Source organism: Neovison vison, chromosome 2, assembly GCF_020171115.1.
Source record: "Neovison vison isolate M4711 chromosome 2, ASM_NN_V1, whole genome shotgun sequence".
NCBI lineage: Eukaryota > Metazoa > Chordata > Mammalia > Carnivora > Mustelidae > Neogale > Neogale vison.
In genome coordinates this window covers 95,021,653-95,043,915 of record NC_058092.1, presented here as the reverse complement: position 1 = coordinate 95,043,915, position 22,263 = coordinate 95,021,653, and the positions used below count along the sequence as shown (strand labels likewise).

At 43.7% G+C, this 22,263-nt stretch overlaps 1 protein-coding gene across 6 annotated transcripts in view; it reads left to right on the top strand.

The window, feature by feature from the left end:
• Positions 1-7,798: 7,798 nt before the first annotated feature.
• Positions 7,799-22,263, top strand: part of SLC16A4 (solute carrier family 16 member 4) — a 39,331-nt gene continuing 24,866 nt past the window's right edge. For 4 of the 6 annotated variants that reach the window (XM_044238883.1, XM_044238881.1, XM_044238879.1 and 1 more), the window contains exons 1-6: positions 7,799-8,495; positions 9,690-9,788; positions 17,056-17,188; positions 18,033-18,176; positions 18,345-18,506; positions 20,021-20,506. In XM_044238883.1, the coding sequence (XP_044094818.1) occupies positions 9,702-9,788; positions 17,056-17,188; positions 18,033-18,176; positions 18,345-18,506; positions 20,021-20,506 (1,012 nt within the window). In that variant the 5' untranslated portion in view covers positions 7,799-8,495; positions 9,690-9,701. The remainder of the gene's footprint in view (positions 8,496-9,689; positions 9,789-17,055; positions 17,189-18,032; positions 18,177-18,344; positions 18,507-20,020; positions 20,507-22,263) is intronic. The other 2 variants (XM_044238884.1, XM_044238882.1) reach the window with 1 other exon arrangement.

The window sequence follows — 22,263 nt, the reverse complement described above, 5'->3', positions numbered from 1 at the left end:
ATCCTGATCACACATCGGGCTTTCTGCTCACTGGGGAGTCTGCTGCTCCCTCTCTCCTCTACCCCCCACCCTGCTCATGTTCTCCCTCTCTCTTGCATTCTCAAATAAGTAAATAAAATCTTAAAAAAAAAAAGACTCCCAACTCTGAGCTTGTACTTTGAACACTAGACCATTATAAAAATAGGCATGTTTGGCGAGAAAAAACTTAACGCCTGAACGTAGAAGACAACATTATCTTTTCTTTTTTTTTTTAATTTTTTTTTATTTTTATAAAAGATTTTATTTATTTATTTGACAGAGAGAGATCACAAGTAGGCAGAGAGAGAGAGGAGGAAGCAGGCTCCCTGCTGAGCAGAGAGCCCGATGCGGGACTCGATCCCAGGACCCTGAGATCATGACCTGAACCGAAGGCAGCGGCCCAACCCACTGAGCCACCCAGGCACCCAACATTATCTTTTCTTTAACCTTTACAGTTCTCAACAGCAGAATGGAGCACAGGTAGGCACAGATGACCTCATTTTGTTGAATTTAAATGCAGTCCTGTTACTCTTTAGCAATGTAGTATTTGACAGTATAAAAAAATCTCCAGAATATTATTTATTCCAAAATATCAAGCACCTCCAAATACAAGATATTATAAGAGGATACAAAGATTTTGCATTAAGACCTGGTTCTAGGGGCGCCTGGGTGGCTCAGTGGGTTAAGCCGCTGCCTTCGGCTCAGGTCGTGATCTCAGAGTCCTGGGATCGAGTCCCACATTGGGCTCTCTGCTCCGCAGGGAGCCTGCTTCCTCCTCTCTCTCTGCCTGCCTCTCTGCCTACTTGTGATCTCTCTCTGTCAAATAAATAAATAAAAAATCTTTAAAAAAAAAAGACCTGGTTCTAGCCTTTGAGTTCGTACTTTGATAGAAGGGATGTGCACATAGGTTGTCTTCACCAATACTTGACTTGTAGTACATGTTTGTTTTATATATTAAATATATATATATAAATAACATGTTTGTTTTATATATTAAAAATTGTTTATATGTTACATTTTATTTGTCTAGCCTGCCTCTGCATAGGTTTTGAGGGCAGGGGCATTGTCTTAGTCAGTGTATTCCAAGTACTTAGTACCAGGACACAGTAGGCACTGAATACTTGCCAAATAGAAGAATATATAACTAATAGGAGAGAGATTTATGGAAAGACCTAGGCCTTCCCAGGCAGAGGGAGTGGCAATAGCAAACACCAGTGATAGACCAGGAGGACTATTTATGTAATACTACATGTTTTAGTTTGGTCCTAAGGTAGGAGGTGAAAAAGCTGGGAGGTAGGGAAGGAACTTAAATATCTACTTTTTAAGAATCCTGGGCCTTACTCTGTTAACCGAATGGAGTTCAGAATAAATAAGCTTCTAATCTGAGTTTAAAGATGAATCTGATGAGGTAGACCAAACTCACTTCTTTGCAAGCAGAAAAACTTGCTCTTAGTATTTATTTCCAGTTTATAACCTTGAGTGATAGGAACCAATCTTTAGATTCGCTACACGCTAGACACATGCTAAACAATTTACATGCAATTAGCTCATTTAATCCTCTTACAAACTATGGACCCCATTTCAGAGGAAGAAATAGGCTCAGCAAGATAAAGTCCTTAGCTCCGGATCAAACATGAGAGACAATTTTTAAAAAATTGGCAGATGGGGTGCCTGGGTGGCTCAGTGGATTAAGTCTCTGCCTTCAGCTCAGGTCATGATCTCAAGGTCCTGGGATCGAGCCCTGCATCGGGCTCAGCGGGGAGCCTGCTTCCCCCTCTCATTCAGCCTGCCTCCCTGTCTACTTGTGATCTCTCTGTCAAATAAATTTTTAAAAATCAGCAGAAAGGGGGGTGCCTGGGTGACTCAGTGGGTTAAAGCCTCTGCCTTCGGCTCAGGTCATGATCCCAGGGTCCTGGGATCGAGCCCCGCATTGGGCTCTCTTCTCCACAGGGAGCCTGCTTCCTCCCCTCTCTCTCTCTGCCTGCCTCTCTGCCTACTTGTGATCCCTGTCTGTCAAATAAATAAATAAAATCTTTAAAAAAAAAAATCAGCAGAAAGGAAAAGAGAACAGAGGAAGATAACTGCATTGTCTAATCTAGAGATAGGAAGAACTAGGTGCCTTGGAAAGAAGCAGTCAACTCTGAGGGACAGGTCAGAGAGCAAAAAGGGCTGGGTTTGATTTTAGATATGCTGAACTTGAATTTCTAACCGCACATGCTGGTGGGAATGCTCAGAAAGAAGCATGTATCAGGTGCTCACTTTGTAGCAGACACAGTGCTACACCTCCCATTGCCTGTAGAACAAAACCTGAAACTTACATGGTCTCCCACGCGCTGCAAGATCCGGCCCCTGGGCAGCCCTTATGCCACATCTCAGACCACCCTCTGCCCGCACATAGCCCCTCTGTCCAGCACAGTGCCTGACACACAGAAGGCAACTTTATTGAATGAAACTAATAAACGAACATAGTTCCTCCTTTATTCTTCATAACAACCTTCAAGGTGGGGCAGAGTGCCCCCATATTTATTGATGAAAAGAGTGCTGCAAAGAGCTCAGGGTTGGAGACCGCGTATTTTCGGGTCTGTACAGAGCTGCGACTAAAGTGGGATTGTATGTGATCTGATGCCACCAAAGTAGGATTGTGTGTGCATATACAGAGATCTCCTACCAGTTCTGTTCCATCTCTCTATATTGTTAGTCCTCGCCAAAAAACTTGCAAAGTAGTTTTAGCTACATCTCACAGATCTGAAAACAGACTCAGGGTAACCCGTCTGGAGTCCGCAGGCTTAAAAAATCAGCAAAGCTGAGATTCTAACCAAGTCTGCGTTTCCCACCACACTTGAAAACTCCCTGTATGCCCCAGGTTCTCTGAGCAGTTCATTGGAGGACCCTGCATCCCTCCCAGCCTCCGTGAGTGACTGCCTGTTCTCACACAATTTGAACCTGACCTCCCTCCCGCCCTCAGCGTCAGAACTCTCTATCTATATAAAGCCTACACTCAGCTCATCCCACTATCAGGACTATAGAGTGCCCTGCTTTAAAAGAGCAACAAGTGCTCCCCAGACCACTCCCCGCAAAATTAGTCCCACAGATGTTTCCTTGAAAATGCTTGTTAGTATGTAAGTACAACACACTAACAATTAGGAACATTGTTAGTAACCGCAAATAACTGTCTGAAAAGCTTTCACCTTCCCTCTTTAGGCTTTTTCCCTGTCCTGAAAGTCGGTCAGCTGGATCCTTGGCACCAGCACCTCGCAAATACATAAGCTTTTCCACCCCAAACGCAAGGCATCTTCCCAAACCACGAAGCTCTGCTCCTGCCAGCACTTTCATCAGAAAGTATTACAGAGTTTGGTTTTAAGAGCCTGAGAAACCCCTTGGTTTTTTTTTTGTTTTTTTTTGTTTTTTTTTTTTTATAAGAGAGGAAGCATAAATACGTGCAGGTTTTCCGGATAAAACAAGAAAAACACACTCTGGTTCAAAACCTAGAAAGCTGGTGCTGGGGAGATGAAAGGTGATTTCCTGTTGCCTTTTTCATTATATTTTATTTTTTGATGTGGAGGGTGGGACAGAGGAAGGAAATGGGATAAGAAAGCGAATTATCCCCATCATTTTTGAGGAAACGTAACTGTTTCCAAGGCTTCATTAAAACTGCAAGTACATATGTTCCACGGGAGGGGTTTGGAATTAAGGTAACTGAGAATTTAAAAAAAGGAATTGAAATGGGGCTTCAACTCCAGATTACTAAGTAAAATTAGTCAATACACAAAAGGTCACACAGATAGGCAGAACCTACTACAGAATGCCACTTGTAGCAAGGAAACACATCTCCCCACTCTGGGAGAGTTGTAAAATAAGTATATCCTGAAGAGCCCACAGAGGAACAGCACCAGGATCAAAGTTCTGGGGCCCTACCCCCTGCCTCCAGCATACTGTTAAACAATAAACTAAGGTATATTAAAATTTATACGGGGAAGCTGGCTGGCTCAGTGGAGCATGCAACCCTTGATCTTAAGGGTGTGAGTTCGAGCCCCCATGTTGGGTGTAGAGATTATTCAAGTAATTACAAAAAATTTAAACATAAATAAAAATAAAAACCACATTCTACTTTCCTTACTTACTTTTCATACACAATTGTTTTCTTTCACCCTTACTATTTCTAAGTAGTTCTGATTACATATATTAATTAGAATTCTTAACCCTTAGAATCCTTATTTTTTTCTTTTTCTTAACATATAATGAATTGTTTCTTGGGTACAGGTCTGTGAATCATAAGTCATTCACAATTCACAGCACTCACCATAGCATATACCTTCCCCAATGTCCATCACCCACCTACCCTATCCCTCACATCCGCTCCCCTCCAGCAGCCCTCAGTTTGTTTCCTGAGACTGAGAGTCTCTTATGATTTGTTTCCCTCTCTGGTTTCGTTTCATTTTTCTCTCCCTTCCCCTATGATCTTCTGCCTTGTTTCTCACAGAGTCCTCGTATCAGGGAGATCGTATGGTAATTGTCTTTCTCTGATTGACTTATTTCACTCAGCATAATACCCTCTAGTTCCATCCACGTCATCGCAAGATGTCATTTCTTTTGATGGCTGCATAGTATTACATTGTATATATACACCACATCTTCTTTTTTTTTTTTAAAAAGATTTTATTTATTAGAGAGAGAGGGAGAGAGAGCAAGCACAGGCAGACAGAATGGCAGGCAAAGGGAGAGGGAGAAGCAGGCTCCCTGCCAAGGAAGGAGCCCGATGTGGGACTCGATCCCAGGACGCTGGGATCATGACCTGAGCCGAAGGCAGCTGCTTAACCAACTGAGCCACCCAGGCGTCCCACACCACATCTTCTTTACCCATTTATCTGTTGATGGACATCTAGGTTCTTTCCATGGTTTCGCTATTGTGGACATTGCTGTTATAAACATTCAGGTGCACCTTCCCCTTCAGATCACTACATTTGTATCTTTCGGGTAAATACCCAGCAGTACGATTCCTGGGTCATAGGGGAGCTCTATTTTCAACTTTTTGAGGAAATGCCATACTGTTTCCAGAGTGGTTGCACCAGCTTGCATAGAATCCTTACTTTCTTATGAGAACAGGGAAGTAAGCAATAGTAGACTGTTATTCTGTATAGTGTAATAGTGGACTAGCATTCTGGGGACTGGCAGATTTATAAATACATTTCATCATTTCTAGTAGTGTATCTCTCCTCACAGCAAAATTTTCAGTGTGGCACAAAACATACTTACCAATAGACTCAAACATCCTTAGTTCCTCTGTATAAAAAGCGGAAAGTATGGGGAGCCTAGGTGGCTCAGTGGGATAAAGCCTCTGCCTTCAGCTGGGGTCATGATCCCAGGGTCCTGGGATGGAGGCCTGCATTGGGCTCTCTGCTCAGCAGGGAGCCTGCTTTCCCCTCTCTCTCTGCCTGCCTCTCTGCCTACTGTGATCTCTGTCAAGTAAATAAATAAAATCTTTAAAAAAAAAAAAGCCAAAAGTAATTAAACTTGTGTTCAATAACTGATATTCTAGTATTTTATCTTATTTGGAAATGATGTAAATATTCTATGAATATCCATCATTTAACTTAACTTACAATAACTTTCTCCTAGTTTCCAAGCAGCATCCCCACCCCTAGCCGCAGTTTTTCTGTCCCTTCAGATAAGAATTACTTCCCTGAAGTCCCCATTTCAAAGAAATGGCTCTGGATACCTAGAGAACAAAAGTAGAACATTTACATCTCAAAGGCACAGGGAGAAGATATAAATTCTGTCAAAAAGGACTTTTATTCCCTAAATCCAGATGTTTTATAGCAGCTTTTTGAGATGAGCAGAAGAGGTTTGGTGATGGTGTAATGAATTTGAACTGTTTGTAGAGCCACATTTCTGGTCTTGAAAAACGAGATTTTTCAGGACAGTACAGTTGTTTTTAATTTCTCAAAGAACTGGGTTGCAACCTGAATGAGCAAGAGGCTGACTGACCCTCCCATCCACCTACATGATCTTCAATTTGCTGCTTCGTTTATTATTAGGAGGATTTTTTAAAAAGATATTATTATTTATTTATTTGACAGAGAGAGAGAGAGAGAGAGAGCACACACAAGCAGGAGCAGCAGAGGGAGAGGGAGACGCAGGGGACACAGGAGGTGCTCAGCGGGGAGCCCTATGCAATACATGGGCTCAGTCCCAGGACCCCGGGATCAGGACCAAGCCAAAGGGAGACACTTAATTGACTGAGCCACCCAAGCACCCCCATTAGGGGGATTTCAACTAAAATGGAAATTAAAAGATTCTTACGCTTTAGATTTAGAGCTGTGTGCCTTTATGATTTAGCAAATCCTTTCATAGTGGCTTGGGAATGTTTTTCTTTCCCTTTTGGTTACATAGTTTCATTTTAGGGAAAAAGCTTTTTTTTTTCTTCTTAAGTTCCTATCAGGCTCTGAATATTAGCTTCCAATCTGGCCAACTTCTGACCGCAGAGCTCTCTAAAAATCCTTTCAAGTATCTTATTAATACTTTTTAGCTGGGCGAACAGTAAATATTTTTCTTTTTCTTTTAAGCCAGAGGTATCACTGTCAGATGACTCAAAACCCAAACTAACAAACCCTTTATGACTTAACCATGGACAGAAGAGGTGCTCCCAAGGAGGGGACAAGAGATGTTATCTCCCGACACCCTGAGTTACTCCCAAAGAGAACCCAAAGGAAGACTAAGGATAAACCCCGACAACTGGGCATGGCTGGCAGGAGACGAGCCGCATATGGGGTGCAACCCATATTTCTAGCAGCCATAGTTTTAGGCTCTCCAACCTGCACTTGCAAGAACTAATAACCTGTGTGTCCCAACAACAGGCAGAAAAGCCAAGCCGAGTTCTCAGGATACAGAATGAGACAAAGGGAAAAGCATTATCTGTCTCCATTCACGAGCCACAATTCAAAGATCTAATTCTCACAAATGTTTTCCTCCTATCAACCTGAATTCGGACAGGAAAGGACAGCATGAAGTCCACCATCCTCTCTCAAACGGGCACCACAGAGATCTAGGAGAGCTAACTCTGGTAGGAATTCTCACCCTTTGCTGGCTTCTGCGTTTTCCCAGGATCCTGTCAGTAGGCTCTGGAGTGAGTGGGGTGTCCCAGGAGGTCTCCTGCTGGTCATCAGAAATTGCAGTGGAGGAAAAATTATTTTCCCCACCTTTTATAGTGAGTGTTTGGCTAAGACCCTTTTTTCTCAAGAGAACGGCATAAATGTAATTTATGTAATTTACATTCACCTAAATTACAAATTCTCCTCTGTGGCCACTGGCATTCACAATTACCTTTGGTAAGGCTAATATACTTGTTCAGCTTGAACACATTTTTTTATTCAGCTGAGGCCTCACACTGGACCCAGCCCAGTTTAAACTGGACCTAATCCTTCCCCAGGCCCAGGCCGGTGTTTAAGTTGAAAGCAGTCAGTTTCTGGACCCAGTCCCTAAAAAGAAATGCTTCGATGAAGTCTGACAGTTTGGAATACCAAAGCAGTGGAGCTAGGACCCAAAGGGACTTGTCTATGACCTGCAGAGGAAGCGAGAAAGCCTTAAGCTCCATGCGCTAGGCAGGTGCCCGTGCCCCTTGCTCGTGGAGTTAGGGCGGGGGGTGGGGGGCGGTAGCAGGGTGGGTGGCCGGGTCTCCTTCCTTGGTTCTCTCTTCTGATACCAGAATTGTTAAAAGATAAACTGAGGCATGTTAAATAAATATTTTAAAAGTTTATTTGAGGAAAAATCAATTCAGGGGGAGGCTTTTACAGAGAAAAGGTGGAAGCAAAGCAAGGAAGTTTTGGGTAGTTTATTTTTGTTTTGTTTTTTTAAGATAGTTTATTGATTTTAGGCAGGCCATATGCCTGCCATGGGGCTGGAACTCGGGACTCTGATATCAAGAGTCACACGCTCTACCGACAGGAACCAGTCAGGCACTCCAGCAAGGAACTTGTTGATAGTCTATGATTGAAAGCCTAGTTCACTGTGATGAGTTGTCTTTACCATTTTAATTTGATACCTCTGTGGCACTGACCGGCTCAGATTTTGGGTTGTTTCCAGAAACCCCCCTGGCGTTAGACTCACCTCTGTGTAAGGACCTCCTTGTTTAATTAACTTAACCATAGTTACCGAAAGGATTTTCTACTTGGTTTACTCTGATGCTTGCTTCTGAGCCTATGGTGACAAATTCTACTTTCTGAGTCTGGATGGGTGGAGGGAGGGCCTGGGATGATGTCAGATCAGTGTTTCCTCCTCCCCTCAGGAAGTAAAGTCCACTGGCAGGAGTGACCACACTGGCTCGGCCTCACAGACTTAGAATGCTTGCTTGTGTTCACAGTGCAGCCGAATGAAATGCCTTAGAAACAGGAGTCACTTTGTCAAAAATCCTATACTTTTCTTCCCAGATTGCCTCACTGCCTCATTGCTGAAGGATTCCTTTGCTGAAGACCACATCAAAGGTAAGAAAAAAATGGGACTGTGTGCTGGGGTTACTTTTCTGTAATGTTTTGAATGAGAGGCATTGCCCACCCCCCAGTCCTCCTTCCCCGGCCTGCTCACCAGACAGCCGACCATTCCACACACGCTGGCCGCAGCCTGGCCATTCTGGAAGCAGCAGCCTGCCTGCCAGTCTGATGGTGGGAAATAAAGAATACCGCATGCCATCCTCAGAACATTTACATTTCTTTCTGTTACTTCTCTTTATATATCTATTTTTACTGAACCACTTGGGAGAAAATACAGGTTCTAGGATACTTCACTCCTGAGACCAAGAACATGCTCCTAGCAGAACCACAAGACCACCACCACTCTTAAGAGATTTCACAGGTCTACTAGAAAGTCCAGAAGTGGACTTCCAGAATTTCCCCCAAGTGACCTCCTGAAGTCCTTTACAAATTGTTTTCTGGTCCAGGATTCATTCAAGGAACGGTCACGGCATTTTTGTTGTCACATCTATTTAGTTAGTCCCTTAGAATATTTTCATTTTGGCAATTGCTTTGTAAAGGAAATTCCTAAACCCGAAGCTCTTCCTCCTTTCCTTATTTCTCTAAGGTCAAGAGCTCACCCAGAAGACCAGAGGGTGATGCATGACTTCCCCTAGGATGTGGCTTGTAGACCTAGGCCAGGGAGGCCAGTGCTAATACAGACCACCCTACAGCGAGGTGGGCTTGTAGTTAACTCCTTCGTAATTCCTGCCTGAAATAGTAAACCGAGTGGTCATCTTTCAGATGCCATTCATATCTCTGCGATGGCTTTGATGTCTCTCAAATTATGGCCTTTCATTAGCTTTTTCTTACCTCTCCCATGGTTCTGCCTGGATTGTGATTATGGAAAAAACAGGGATAGGAGAAATAGGCAGACTTATATGTAACTAAGGCCATACCCAAGATAACTGTCAAAGGCCTCCGGACTTGCCAGGTGAAGTCAGGCAGCAGGCCTCCAGAAAAGTCCCCAAAGACAATACAAAGCCCTGCTTGCATTTTTGAGGTTGAGATCAGAGCCTGTCAACAATTTAGAAATGAGGAAATCATCTATTTTTAAAGGGGTGGGCTACACAAAAATTACAAGTGGCTTTACACCACAGAGAAAAATAAAGTTTAGAAGTTTAGATCAGTTTCTTGTCAACTGAGTCAACTGTTTTGGTATTGTCACAGAGACCGAGCATCATGACGCAGAGGGCAGGGAAGGCCCAACCATACACTGAAGCCCTGGATGGAGGCTGGGGATGGATGATTGTATTTCATTTCTTTCTGGTAAGAATTTACTTTCCCCTTTTCTACTGCCCCCAAGAAGGCTCCTCTGGAAGAAGGCTCAGAGCAAAGCCAGGAACTGCCAATAGCTGCCCAAGTCAGTGGCCCATACTGAACTCAGGAGAAAAATGTCCTCCCTGAGTGAAAGACAATTTGTTCCCCTCCAGTCCCCTCTTCGCTAACACCACCAAACCTAGAGAATGTTCCAGCCACCACCTGCAGCTCTACCCTGGCTGCACAGCAATTAAGATGTGTAGTTAATCATACATTGAAGCACCCCAGAAGTAGCAGTGGGAGGTGCTGGAAAGTGCTGTTGGGTGGGTTCCCAGCTCAGCCCAGCATACACAGGGCAGCAACCTCCCCCTCCCCCAGGGGATGGGACCATTGTCTCTCTGTTCTGCCTGCTGTCCACTTCCCAACCCATCCTTGCAACCCTAACTTGTGCTATAACTCGGCCCAGCGTGTCTTTCTGACATGTCTGGAAAGGGAGAGAAGTGTGTGGATTCTGAAACCAGAACCTGATTTTTCTCCTTCATTCTGTAAGCAACTAGACTGGGCACTCCCATTTCCTAATTAACTTCTCTCATCCTCCCAGAGGCTCTTAAGGTGGTTGTGAGACATGGTGATCTGAAATGTCAGCATGGCCATTCTAGAATATTGGAGAGTCCCATCCCAACTGTGCCCCAAGCAAGCCTCTAACAGTGGCACCAGCTCCATATTCCACATCAATGTTCCCAAATCAGTTCACTTTGAGATGGACTCACGAAGGTATCCTTTCCCTCCTGTCCTCCTCCCCTGCTCCGCCCTACAGTAAGAGGCTCACAAACACATGACTGCGGGTCTTAGTTAATAATCCTGCAGCCTGCAATGTGACCCATGAACAGGACGATGGGAAAACATCATACCTCCTCCTCCCTAATGACAGAGGGGAAAGTAGCGGCACAGGTCTTCAGGCAGGATTTATGTAATACAAATCTTACCAGAGGACTATTAGTTAAACATTAGCTTCATTACGAGAATGTGTACTCACTTTTTCTTAGGCTCTCCCAGACATGTTATTTTTTTTTTTAAAGATTTTATTTATTTATCAGAGAGAGAGGGAGAAAGAGCGAGCACAGGCAGACAGAATGGCAGGCAGAGGCTGAGGGAGAAGCAGGCTCCCTGCAGAGCAAGGAGCCCGATGCGGGACTTGATCCCAGGACGCTGGGATCACGACCTGAGCTGAAGGCAGCTGCTCAACCAACTGAGCCACCCAGTTAATAAGGAAGCTAAGGATGGCCTAAGCCCAAGAGCCCTCCCAGGAGCTGGGCCACATCCCCAGATCACAGACTTTGCAGAACTAGCATTGCTGGTGAGGGTCTCCAGATCTCCCACCTTTCTCCCCAGTAACGAGTCTTACTTTCCCGACATGGTCCTCTGGGGAGAGGTTATTTGATGAATGTAGTTGCTGGTAAGAAACACTGCCTAATAACCAGATTATTAAACAGTGTTCAGTGTTCCACTTTTCTGGATGCGATGCTGGTGACAGAAGCACAAGGAATATACTGAGTCCTCAAGCGTTAACAATGGGCTCTGGCTAAGTGACTGCAGTGGTACATGGATACTTACAGGACTATGGCTTTCTGTCTGCATGAGTTACAAGTATATTTTTCTACAATAGAAAGAGGTGAGTGAAAAATCCTGGAGCATGTGGCTAGTGCAACTGAGAACCTACATTATAGGGGTAGGGGGCTCAAACACTGTAATTTGGTTAAATAACTAAATAAAACAAGGAGCTGGAGTGTGCAATATATTCATACAGACACCCTCAGGGGGACGTTCAAGTCCAGTGTGAACTCCACACCCCCTTCCCTAGTCCTGACCTCATACTCTGGGACCCCAGGATCCCTCCATATACAACCATGCACACTTTATTTGAAAAAGGGAGCCCCAGTATATTTTGATGCAGCATCCAACTTAATTAAAATTACACAAAATGAGAATTAGCCTCCAACTTAATTAAAATGATACTGAAATTCATTTAATATTAAAATTCAAACATGTACAGGTGTACATTTAATATTAAAATTCAAACATGTACAGCCACATGTACAGGTTACTGTACTGGACAGAACAGTTCTATAGTCTATCCTGTGGCCTATTACAAAATGTTATTTTCAGATTACTAGCCTAATAATTATATTTTAACCAGTTAATAAATGAGAGGTACGGAAAGACCCTTCAGTAGAGTTTAGTTTTGTTGTTGTTTTTTTTTTTAAAGATTTTATTTATTTGACAGAGACCACAAGCAGGCAGAAAGAGAGGAAGGGAAGCAGGCTCCCCGCTGAGCAGAGAGCGGGATGCAGGGCTCGATCCCAGGACCCTGGGATCATGACCTAAGCCAAAGGCAGAGGCCTTAACCCACTGAGCCACCCAGGTGCCTGGAGTCCCTTTAGTATTAAAAAGTCAAGTGCATGAGAGAGGAAAATGAATGAGCAAGAAGCCAGAACCTGAGGAAACAGGGATGGAGTTTAAGATACTCCAGGGCTCATCTTGGTTTTGACATGTAGCTGTGGGCCCCTGGCAAGTGATTTAACGTCTCAAGGGCAGCTTCACCCTCCGAAAAGAGGGGTGCTAACAGCCCTCACCTCGAGGCAGGGGTGACTACATCATTTGCAGGGTCCGGTGCAAAATAAAAATGTACGGCCCCTCGTTCAACAATTAAGAATTTAAAAAAAAAAAAAAAGGGACCCCTGGGTGGCTCAGTGGGTTAGGCCTCTGCTTTCAGCTCGAGCCATGATCTCAGGGTCCTGGGATCGAGTCCCCACATCGGGCTCTCTGCTCAGCAGGGAGCCTGCTTCCCTCTCTCTTTCTCTCTGCCTACTTGTGATCTCTGTCAAATAAATAAATAAAATATATTTATTTTAAATATTTAAATTTTAAAAAGAAGAAAAAAAATAAAGAAAAAGAAAAATCCAGTAACAAAATGTTCTTTGGGAGTGCTGCACTTTAAAAGGGCTCATTTCTTGGGATCCTGGCTGGCTCAGTTGGTGGAGCATGTGATTCTTTAATTTGGGGTTATGGGTTTACGTTCCATGTTGGGTATAGAGATGAGTTAAAAATAAAATCTTTACAAAGAGTAAAAGTTTATTAAAAAAAAAAAAAGATTGTATTTGACAGAAAGTGAGAACACAAGCTGGGGGAGTGGCATGCACAGGGAAAGGGAGAAGCAGGCTCCCCAGTGAGCAGGAAGCCTGATGTGGGACTCAATCCCAGAACCCTGGGATAATGGCCTGAGCCAAAGGAAGACACTTAACTGACTGAGCTATCCAGGTGCCCCAAAAGAGTAAAAGGTTTTAAAAAAGGATCATTCTAACTTCTCTGTAACTATATATTTGCATGAGTTTTTTGTTTTGTTTTTCTGCTTTCTGTCTCACTAGACTGACTTTCTGTCTCACTCACTGACTCCCATGGCAGCAGGTACCCTGCTCACCACTGTAAGCCTGGCCCCTCATAGTAAACAGCCTGGGACATGCCAGGCACTCAGTAAACACCTGCTGGTGGGTGGGTACGCTGGATGGAGGGATGGATGAACTGACTGTTGGACACATGTATGAATAAAGCAAGTGACAATGAGGAAGTTGGAAATGGGCAGGGCCCTTGTAGGGACATTTTTAAGACACTGGTTTTTATCTCGAGGCTGAGGAGCTAATGAGAAAAAGTAAGCAGGGGAATGGTGGGATCAGATCTGCATTTCGGGAAAACAGCTCCGCCTGCAGGGTGGATGAAGACTGGCAGGGGATAGGCCTGGAAGCAGGGAGACCACTGGAAGGGTGTTGTGATAATCCACGTGAGCAAAAAAGGCCCTAAATGAAAGCAGTAGCAAATACAGGTCAGTGCAATATGGAGGAAACGGGCCTGTAAGATTTGGACAGGAACAGAGTATTAGGGAAAAAGGGACTCAGAAGTCCTGGGATGTTGGCTTCGGCCACTTGGAGTAGAGTGCGTCATTCACTGAGTTGGAGGACAGAGCATCTGAAGGTACTTGGATGGCTTAATCCTGGGGAGAAACAGTGGGACCTGCAACGTTACCAGTAATGCCAGCAGCCCACGGGCAGGAAGAGTGCAGGATCTGCGTACCGAAATCTGCGAGTCATCGGCATACATGGGTTGGCTTGAACCAACAGGCAGGATGGGTAAAATCACCAGGGAGGGGGAAAGGGCAACTAAGCAGAATCCTGGGGAAAACTGATGTTAGGGGTTGGGCGAAGAGTGTCCCATGGAGGAAACCAATGGGAGAAGTGGGGAGGCAGCATCCCAGAAGCAAAGGCAGAAATGTCCAGGAGCAAAGAATGATGAACAGATGCTGCCCGAGGCGGGATGTCACAGAACAGATGGCGGGGTTTGTCAGTTCACAAAAAGGAAGCCTCTGGTAGCCTTGCTGAGCATCCCTACAGTCAATGGTGGGATGTGAGGAAGCAGGGATAACCTAACAGACTGTTCTCTAGTTTGTGTAGTCCAGGAAGGAAGAGCTGGGGGGTAAGAGAGAGAGAGCACCAGAGTAGAAGGAAGTTGTTGTTAAACAATCACCCAATCGTTTCTGACAAAGCCTGATGCTCTCTATTCAAAAGGGGCCCCTCTGGCTGATCCAGCCCTCTTTCCCAAGACAATTTTCTAATGAGAGTGATCTGGTGAGGGAGCTCTGTGTAGGAGTGTGTTTTGGCGGCGGGGGGGGGGGGGAGGTGTTCTCTTAAAGGTGCAAAGAAAATGAGGGGGTTGGGTCAGCCACGGGAGAACTTCTAGGGGCTTGTATTTTGGGGTGAGCCCATTTACAATGTGAGATAGACTCTGGAACAGGGCTGAAACCCACCTACCTTAGATAAAAGTCAGGGTGGAGAATAGCAGTAGCAGAGTATAGACGTACCTAGTCTGCTTGGATAACCAAAGGAAAATCCAGATCTTGGGAAAGAGTTTTGATATCTGAGTCAAAACAGAAACAAAGTTGGAAGGTTATAAGTTGAGGGAGAGAGAGTGATGCAAAGGCTGTGTCCTTGGCTTTCTTGACACACTGTGGAAAGCACAGACCCACTTGTCAGAGACAAGCAAGCCCCAGCCACTCACTGCTGCTCCGCCCAGACATCAAGGACAGACCAGAGAGAAAAGGTCCTGAACTGGGAATGGGGGAGTGGGGTCAAGGAGTTAGCCCATTTCAGGTGGCTAAGAAAGGAGAGGTCAGCACCATCTAGATACCAGCACAGAACCCAAGTCCACAGAAAGAGGAAGGGTACTTTACAGAATGATGCCTCATTATGGTGTCTCCTGCTCATGAGGCTGCAATCGCCACTCTGCATTCCGAACTGGGCAAGACAAGTGGGGTCCACCTGAGGTCTGCTCTGCTCTGTAGCCTCAGTTCCTGATAGAAGCAACTCTGAGGAGGAGGAGGATTATAAATTGCCCGAATAAGGGCCTGATAAAATGTCTTCTTCACTTGTGAATGGATAGCCTGGGTTTCCGTGGCATTGTTCACTCTGAATAAGGACAATTTTGTGCTACTATCAAATCAAAACAGGAAAAATGCATGAAGGGACCCCCTCCTCACCACGCCTGACTTGTGCAACCTCGGGGCACCACTGGTTCTTAGTCCCTTACTCCAGACAAGAAAAAAATACTAGTTTGAAACAAGAGTCAAGTGAAGAGGCTGGAGGGGGAAGCTGCTGGTTGGGTAGCACATGGGGGCTGAGGGAAACAGAGGCCCAAGAGGATGCAGATCTCTGACTCGGGTAAGCAAGACTGGGTTGATCCCAATGAAAGGAGAAATGAAAAGGAAAACCAGGTGTGGGATAAAGGGGAAAAAAGTCTAATTTTGGATGGGTTGACCTGAGTTAGATACGGTGGTTATACAAATGAGTCTGAAGTTCTTAAGAAAGCAAAACGGTTATAGGAGGTAACAAAACCACAGTTAACAGTTTCAGTATTAAGTGCTATTCTTTATCTGAATTTTCTCAATCTTCAGTTCTGTGAGCATAGTATCTCCTTTCTCTTCACTTTACAAAAGAGAAAGCTTAACTGCTGTGAAGTAGTTTGCCCAAGGTCACAACCCTCCGAGGAAGTGCTGCCAGGATTCAGGCCAAGGGACGCTGATCTCAGAACAGTACTCGTCACCATGACACTATGAATATGTGGGCATCTTAAGGTTCAAGTGAATGACTGTCTATGGCTAGGTACAGAATGGGATGAGTCAATGACAGCGGGTAATACTCACCAGGCAGATAGAGAAAGTGGAATTAGTGAAAGGAAGCCCAGGGTCTGTGGTTCATAAGTGATGCGTGGCCAGGCTGAAAGCAGAGAAAAGCTAAAGCCGCTGAAAAAGAAAGGGGAAGCCTGGAAGCCTGGAAGCCTGGAAGCCCCTGGAGACAGTGAGTGCCCATGGCTCCTGTGCTGCGTGCCCCAAGACTCTGGCCTGGTGGCTTCCCTTCCAGTTCCTCCTGCTGATCCCAGGGTACTGCCCCCAGGGTAATGGGAATTCTAAGCAACAAATGTTAATATGCCACAGAAAGAAAACTTGACCTCAAAAGGGATATTCCTCCTAGTGGGAGGGAGAAGGGTAGTGCTGGCAAGGAGGGTTAGTTGGGACAAAAGGAAGGATGGGGCACGTGACCAACCAGAAGCTGACTCTCCAACCTGTTTACGCTCGCTCGCTAGTTTAGCATCAGTTAGTAGTGCTCCCTTCTGCCCTCCAGTGTTTCCGCTGGGACCGTATAGGGCCACCCTATTTATATACCAAGTGAGGAAGTGTACTCAGTTTAAGAGCAAAGTTAGCAAAGCTCATTTAAGAACCGATGGGAACAATTCATCTTTTGGACCAATGTGCTTCTCTCACAAGAGTTAAATGCAACTAGCTGTCTTTAACAGATACGATTCTGACAGAACAGTACAGTGTCTGGTCTGGAGTCAGTCAGTCTATCTGGGTTCAAATCTCACCTCTGGCACCCCCATATCAAGTTCAAATGACTTTTAATCTCTCTAAACCTCACTTTCCAAAGAAAACATTGATTGCCAGAGCCTTGTAATGAGGATTGAAGGAGATGCTCTTGTGTCAAGCACTTAGATACTCCAAGAGTAGGACCGCCCCACAAAATACAAAATGTGTAATGTCGAACCAACAAACACACTGGTAAATACTGGTGACCTGGGGCCAGGGGGATGGGGTCAGAAGCACAAGCAGTTGTAACCTTCTCTGTGACGGCTCACTCACCACCTGACTTGGACTCTTTGGTCTGCTTTGCTTTAGGTAAACGTGTTTCTGATGGGGATGACCAAGACATTCGCCATTTTCTTTGTGGTCTTCCAAGAAGAATTTGAAAGCTCCTCAGAACAAACTGGCTGGATCGGATCCATCATGTCATCACTTCGTTTTTCTGCAGGTATAAAGCTGGCAATAAGCTCGCTGTCCAAGGAAAAGCACCACAAAGGGCAATCCTGAGAAGATTTGTCTGTCAGTCATTTAAGGCTGAAGCACTGCTAAAACCCAGATTCATTAATAGGTAAAGCTGAGTACAGTTATAGACTCGAAGTGTTTGGCCTCTTCTTGGCTTGACAAAATCAGAAGAAATGGGGTTCAAAAAAAGCTTAAGAATCCAACTATTAAAGTCCATGATTCAATTTTTCATGCCTTGTTTCTTTTCACAGTGCCTGAACACAGGTTCAGTGAGCCAGTCTCTCTGGGAAATCAGACCACGAAGTTCTTAAAGCCCAACATCTAAGCATATTCAAAACACAGCAAACCAATTCCTCTTCCCTTACTTCTATTTGGGGCTCAAACATGACAAAGTAGAATAATGATCGAATCTTATTCTAGTCATAGGTAACTAGGTGCAATCTCATTTTGTGGGTTTGTTTTTTTTTTAAGGTTTTACTTATTTAAGTAATCTTGTACACCCAATGTGGGGCTTGAACGCATGACGCTGAGATCGAGTCACATGTTCTTCTGACTGAGCTGGCCAGGCACCCCTCGTTTTGTGGTTTTATAATGCATTTTTCAAACCTATTTGCAAACCTCTTTAAAACAAACAACTTTTTCCAAAAAGTACAATAGTGTGGGACTGGGAATATTATGAAGCCCAATACAGACACCTTTCTGAAGGATACACAATATTCCAAAGTCAAGTCCTCTTGTTTTCCTTCAGTTGCTCATTTAAATTGCACATCAGAAAATAAGAAATGCCAGAGCGTATTTACCTAGTACTTGCCTTTCTTCGTTTTTCCGAGGTCCCCTGGTTGCCATTATTAGTGAAATAACTGGAGAGAAGACTGCCTCCATTCTCGGGGTTTTCCTTGTTTCTGGTGGATATCTAATCAGCAGCTTGGCTACTAACATCCCCTTTCTTTGTGTGACTATGGGACTTTTACCTGGTGAGTCCACTGTAAAAATAAGACTGTAGAAAGATGAAACTAGGAACCTTCCTTTTTACTGTCTTGTCCATGGACCCAACAGGCCTACTTATATTATCTCAGGTCCAGGAGAATAGCTCATCTGGTACAAAGCCACTTCATGTGATTCCAAGCTACTGTTCTTTTTAGGTTTGGGTTCTGCCCTCCTGTACCAAACAGCTGCCGTGGTAACTATCAAATACTTCAAGAAACGATTAGCTCTTTCCACAGCTATTGCCCGTTCTGGGATGGGCCTGACGTTTCTGATAGCGCCTTTTACAAAAATCCTGATAGATCTGTATGACTGGACAGGTAAGTCACTCTGTGTCTGAACTATCAACTCCACAAGGTACGTTCAGCTCTCTCCCTCGAATGAGCGGGAAGTGCAGACTTTTTGAGCCAGGGAAGAAATAAGCAGGACTTCTACAGTAAAGTAAACATGTGCCTCCTCTTCCTCGGAGAACACACAGCAGAAGACATGCTGAACTATTTGCAGGCTTCACCACAGACCACACAAGCAACTCAGAGTTCACAGGATTCACGTCTGCGGGGATGGAGGCCACTCTGTGCAGCTGGAGAAACACCTTGCAGGGAAAGTGATACTCCTGGGGACACACAGATTCCTTTCTCCTCTTGTACCACTGAAGCACTCTCTTTTCAAATATTCTCTTTAAAAAATGCCTCCTCCACCTGACTCACTAAAATAGACCTTAATCTCTTCTACACCATCATCTATATATAAATTTTTCACAAACAAATGAAACCATTCACTCCACAATTTTCTTTGTGCCTGACCTAAAATATTCAGATTTTAATAATCTTAAATCACTGGAAAAGTATCTGTACAAGTACACTTATAGGGATATATATAAGCCTGTTTCTACCTACAGAGCCTTTTTGCTGCCTCTTTCCTTTCCCAAGTGAAAAACTACCAGTGGTCTCATGGCAAACTGAACTAGGGGGCAAATCCATAAGATAGGATAGCAGAACCTACAGCCAATTCCATCTCTGGAAACATCGCACACAACCCACAGCTTTGGTCAGACCATGCTGAAACCAAGACTGACATCCGTCTTCTTTCAAGGAAATTAAAAATGGAATGAGATGAAAGGCAGGCCCCTCTTCTAAGGCAGTTTCTGAATGACTCTCATCATCTAACTCTAGAATTCTGTATTTTCTGTCCTGAAATCTATATCCCCACTTCAGGATACTTTAAATCCCTATTTAAAACACACAGTAGGGACGCCTGGGTGGCGCAGTTGGTTGGACGACTGCCTTCGGCTCAGGGCGTGATCCTGGAGTCCCGGGATCGAGTCCCACATCAGGCTCCCAGCTCCATGGGGAGTCTGCTTCGCTCTCTGACCTTCTCCCCTCTCATGCTCTCTCTCACTGTCTCTCTCTCTCTCAAATAAATAAATAAAATCTTAAAAAAAAAATAAATAAATAAATAAATAAAACACACAGTAATTTTCTAACATTTCAAATACCCACCCCCCGTACCCCCCCCCCAAAAAAACTATTCTTTTTTTCTCTCACACAAATAACACTTTCTCCCTCCAGGTCATCTCCTGGTGCAGCTTTCTGGTTTTCTATGTTCAAAGTATGCCCTGTTTTCACAAGAATACAGTGGTGTGTAGGGCTAAAAATAAAGTCAACAGATTTAGATACTTCAATTAAATTTAGGGGACAAAGTAGTGTTTTCAGGAATTATTGCACTATGACTGAATATATTCATAGTGGGGCCCCTTCTAAGCCCAAGAACAAAGTATTATGAAATGAGATGGGTAATTTTTAACCTAACTTCTCACTGTCTCTCCCCTATTTAGGTGCCCTTATACTACTTGGAGGGATGACATTAAATTTGGTGCCTTCAAGTATGCTCTTAAGATCCATCCATATCAAAAGCGAGAACAATTCTGATATTAAAAATAAAGGCAGCAGCTTGTCTGTAAGTAATCCAGAGGCAGTGGGCACGACAGAAATGTCATCCTGCGATAAGACACAAGAGGCCACCATCACGGAGAGTGCAACGCAAAAGGCCAGACAACATGGGACAAATTTAATAGTCTCACAGTACGAAGAGTTCAACAATGAGCCTAATGGGGACAGTTATGAGAAAGAGGCTACTTCATGCAGCTATAAACAAAAACTCTGTGACATCTCCCTTTTAAAAAATCCTTTCTTCTACATATTTACCTGGTCTTTTCTCTTCAGTCAGCTGGCATACTTCATCCCTACTTTCCACCTGGTGGCCAGAGCCAGAACACTAGGGATTGACATGATGGATGCCTCCTTCCTTGTTTCTGTAGCTGGTAAGAAAGCATACTTTGACCTCAAACTCAAAAGGAAAACTGAACTTTATTTTACAAAAATTTATTCAATTTTATAAAAAACTAAAGAAAAACAATTTTTTTTAAAAAGGAGTTATGGGAGGGCCAGAAAAAAGGAAATCTTTTGAGGCTGGTGGGAGAACCAGGCCTGTCCCTCCACAGATCTGTCACCACACCTTGCACACAGGTGCTCTTTATCAGAAAGTGGCCCCTAAGCAAGCCTCGTTCATTTTCATGTCAGTGTCTGTCTGACACAGTACACATTTAGTATTTGTGGCATAAATACGTGACTTTAAAAAGCTGGCAAAAGCCACCTCCAGGAAGCAGAAAAATCATAGGCAGACAGCACAGGGAGGAGGTTCAAAGGTTGGTTCTAGAACTTAAGACTTCCTGGGTTCAGGTTTTGCTCTGTATTTCCTAGCTGTAGGACCTTGGACAAGTTACGCATGTTTTCTGTGCCTCAATTTCTTCATCTGTAATATAGGGATAATAAGGTTATCAGGACTGAATGATCAATGCATGTAGAGTTTAGAATAGTGCCTGGCCCATCATAAGCATTCAATAATGTTCTATAGTATGGGTAGCTAAGAATTTTTGCTCTTGCATTCGCACTAAGACAGATAAATATGCCTATTTACAGGCCACTCACTAATGGACCAGGCTGATACTTAAAAAAAATTACAAGGTTAAGTTAAAAATGAAAACAATCATTTTAGTTGAGTATTTATAAAAATGTAAGGAGACAAAAATGCTTAATTCAGAAGATCTGGATTCTCTCAACGGACAAAATAGGGAGCCTAAAAAAATTAAAGGGATGACATGGACTGTTCTAAATATCTGGAAATTCTATGTAGCTTGATGTTAACTTTTCTCTCCCTAATTTCTTGAAAAGACTGCTTACACAATCCTTACAAAACTGACTATATGCCATTCCAACTGCAAAGATACCCCACTTCGGTCAACTAAAGCCTGTGTACACAAGGAAAATATACATAGTTAAATTTTTTTAGTAGAATGTCTGATAGTCATCAATTGAGATCAGATTAGGCTATCAATGGGACCAAAGAACATAACAAAAAGTTTCCATATGTATCCTAGGAAGTAACTGTAAAAATAGAAATAGTAGTATGCATTTTCTGCCCCCTCCCTTTTTTGTGAAGCAATTTAGTAAGAATTTACACTATAAAGCAACTGTAGCTCATGCACTCTTGGTGAACATGTTCTATTATTTAACTGCTACACTAGTTTATAATTGATAAAAAAATAAGAATATTCTGTTACCGTGAAACTGAATGAAAAACATGGTACTTAAATTTTATTCAAGTTTACACCATAGCTCCAATGTTCAAAATGATCCCAGGTTTCCAGATTTCCTACTTATTTCCCAAAAAAGTAAAACAAAACAACAAACAAAACAGATTTCCTATTTCCAAGCATAATAACCTTGACAGGGGCACTTTAATTACCAAAACATCATATACAACCATAAGAAAAAGTCCCAACATCTATTTTTTTTTTCAACATAAGACTTTATTATTTATAATGTCGAGTCTTCCACCATCTGGCTTCCCCAGCACACCGCCCTGAGGGCCTACCAGTCTTTTAGAACTCTCACTCCCTCACCTGCACAACCTCTTTGAGGAAGGCCGCCTAAGTGCCCAGGCCTCTGTAACCAGGGATTCCCAGTTAGGTGGTACAAGCTTTCCAAACCTGATGAGGATAGAAACAAACAAACAAAC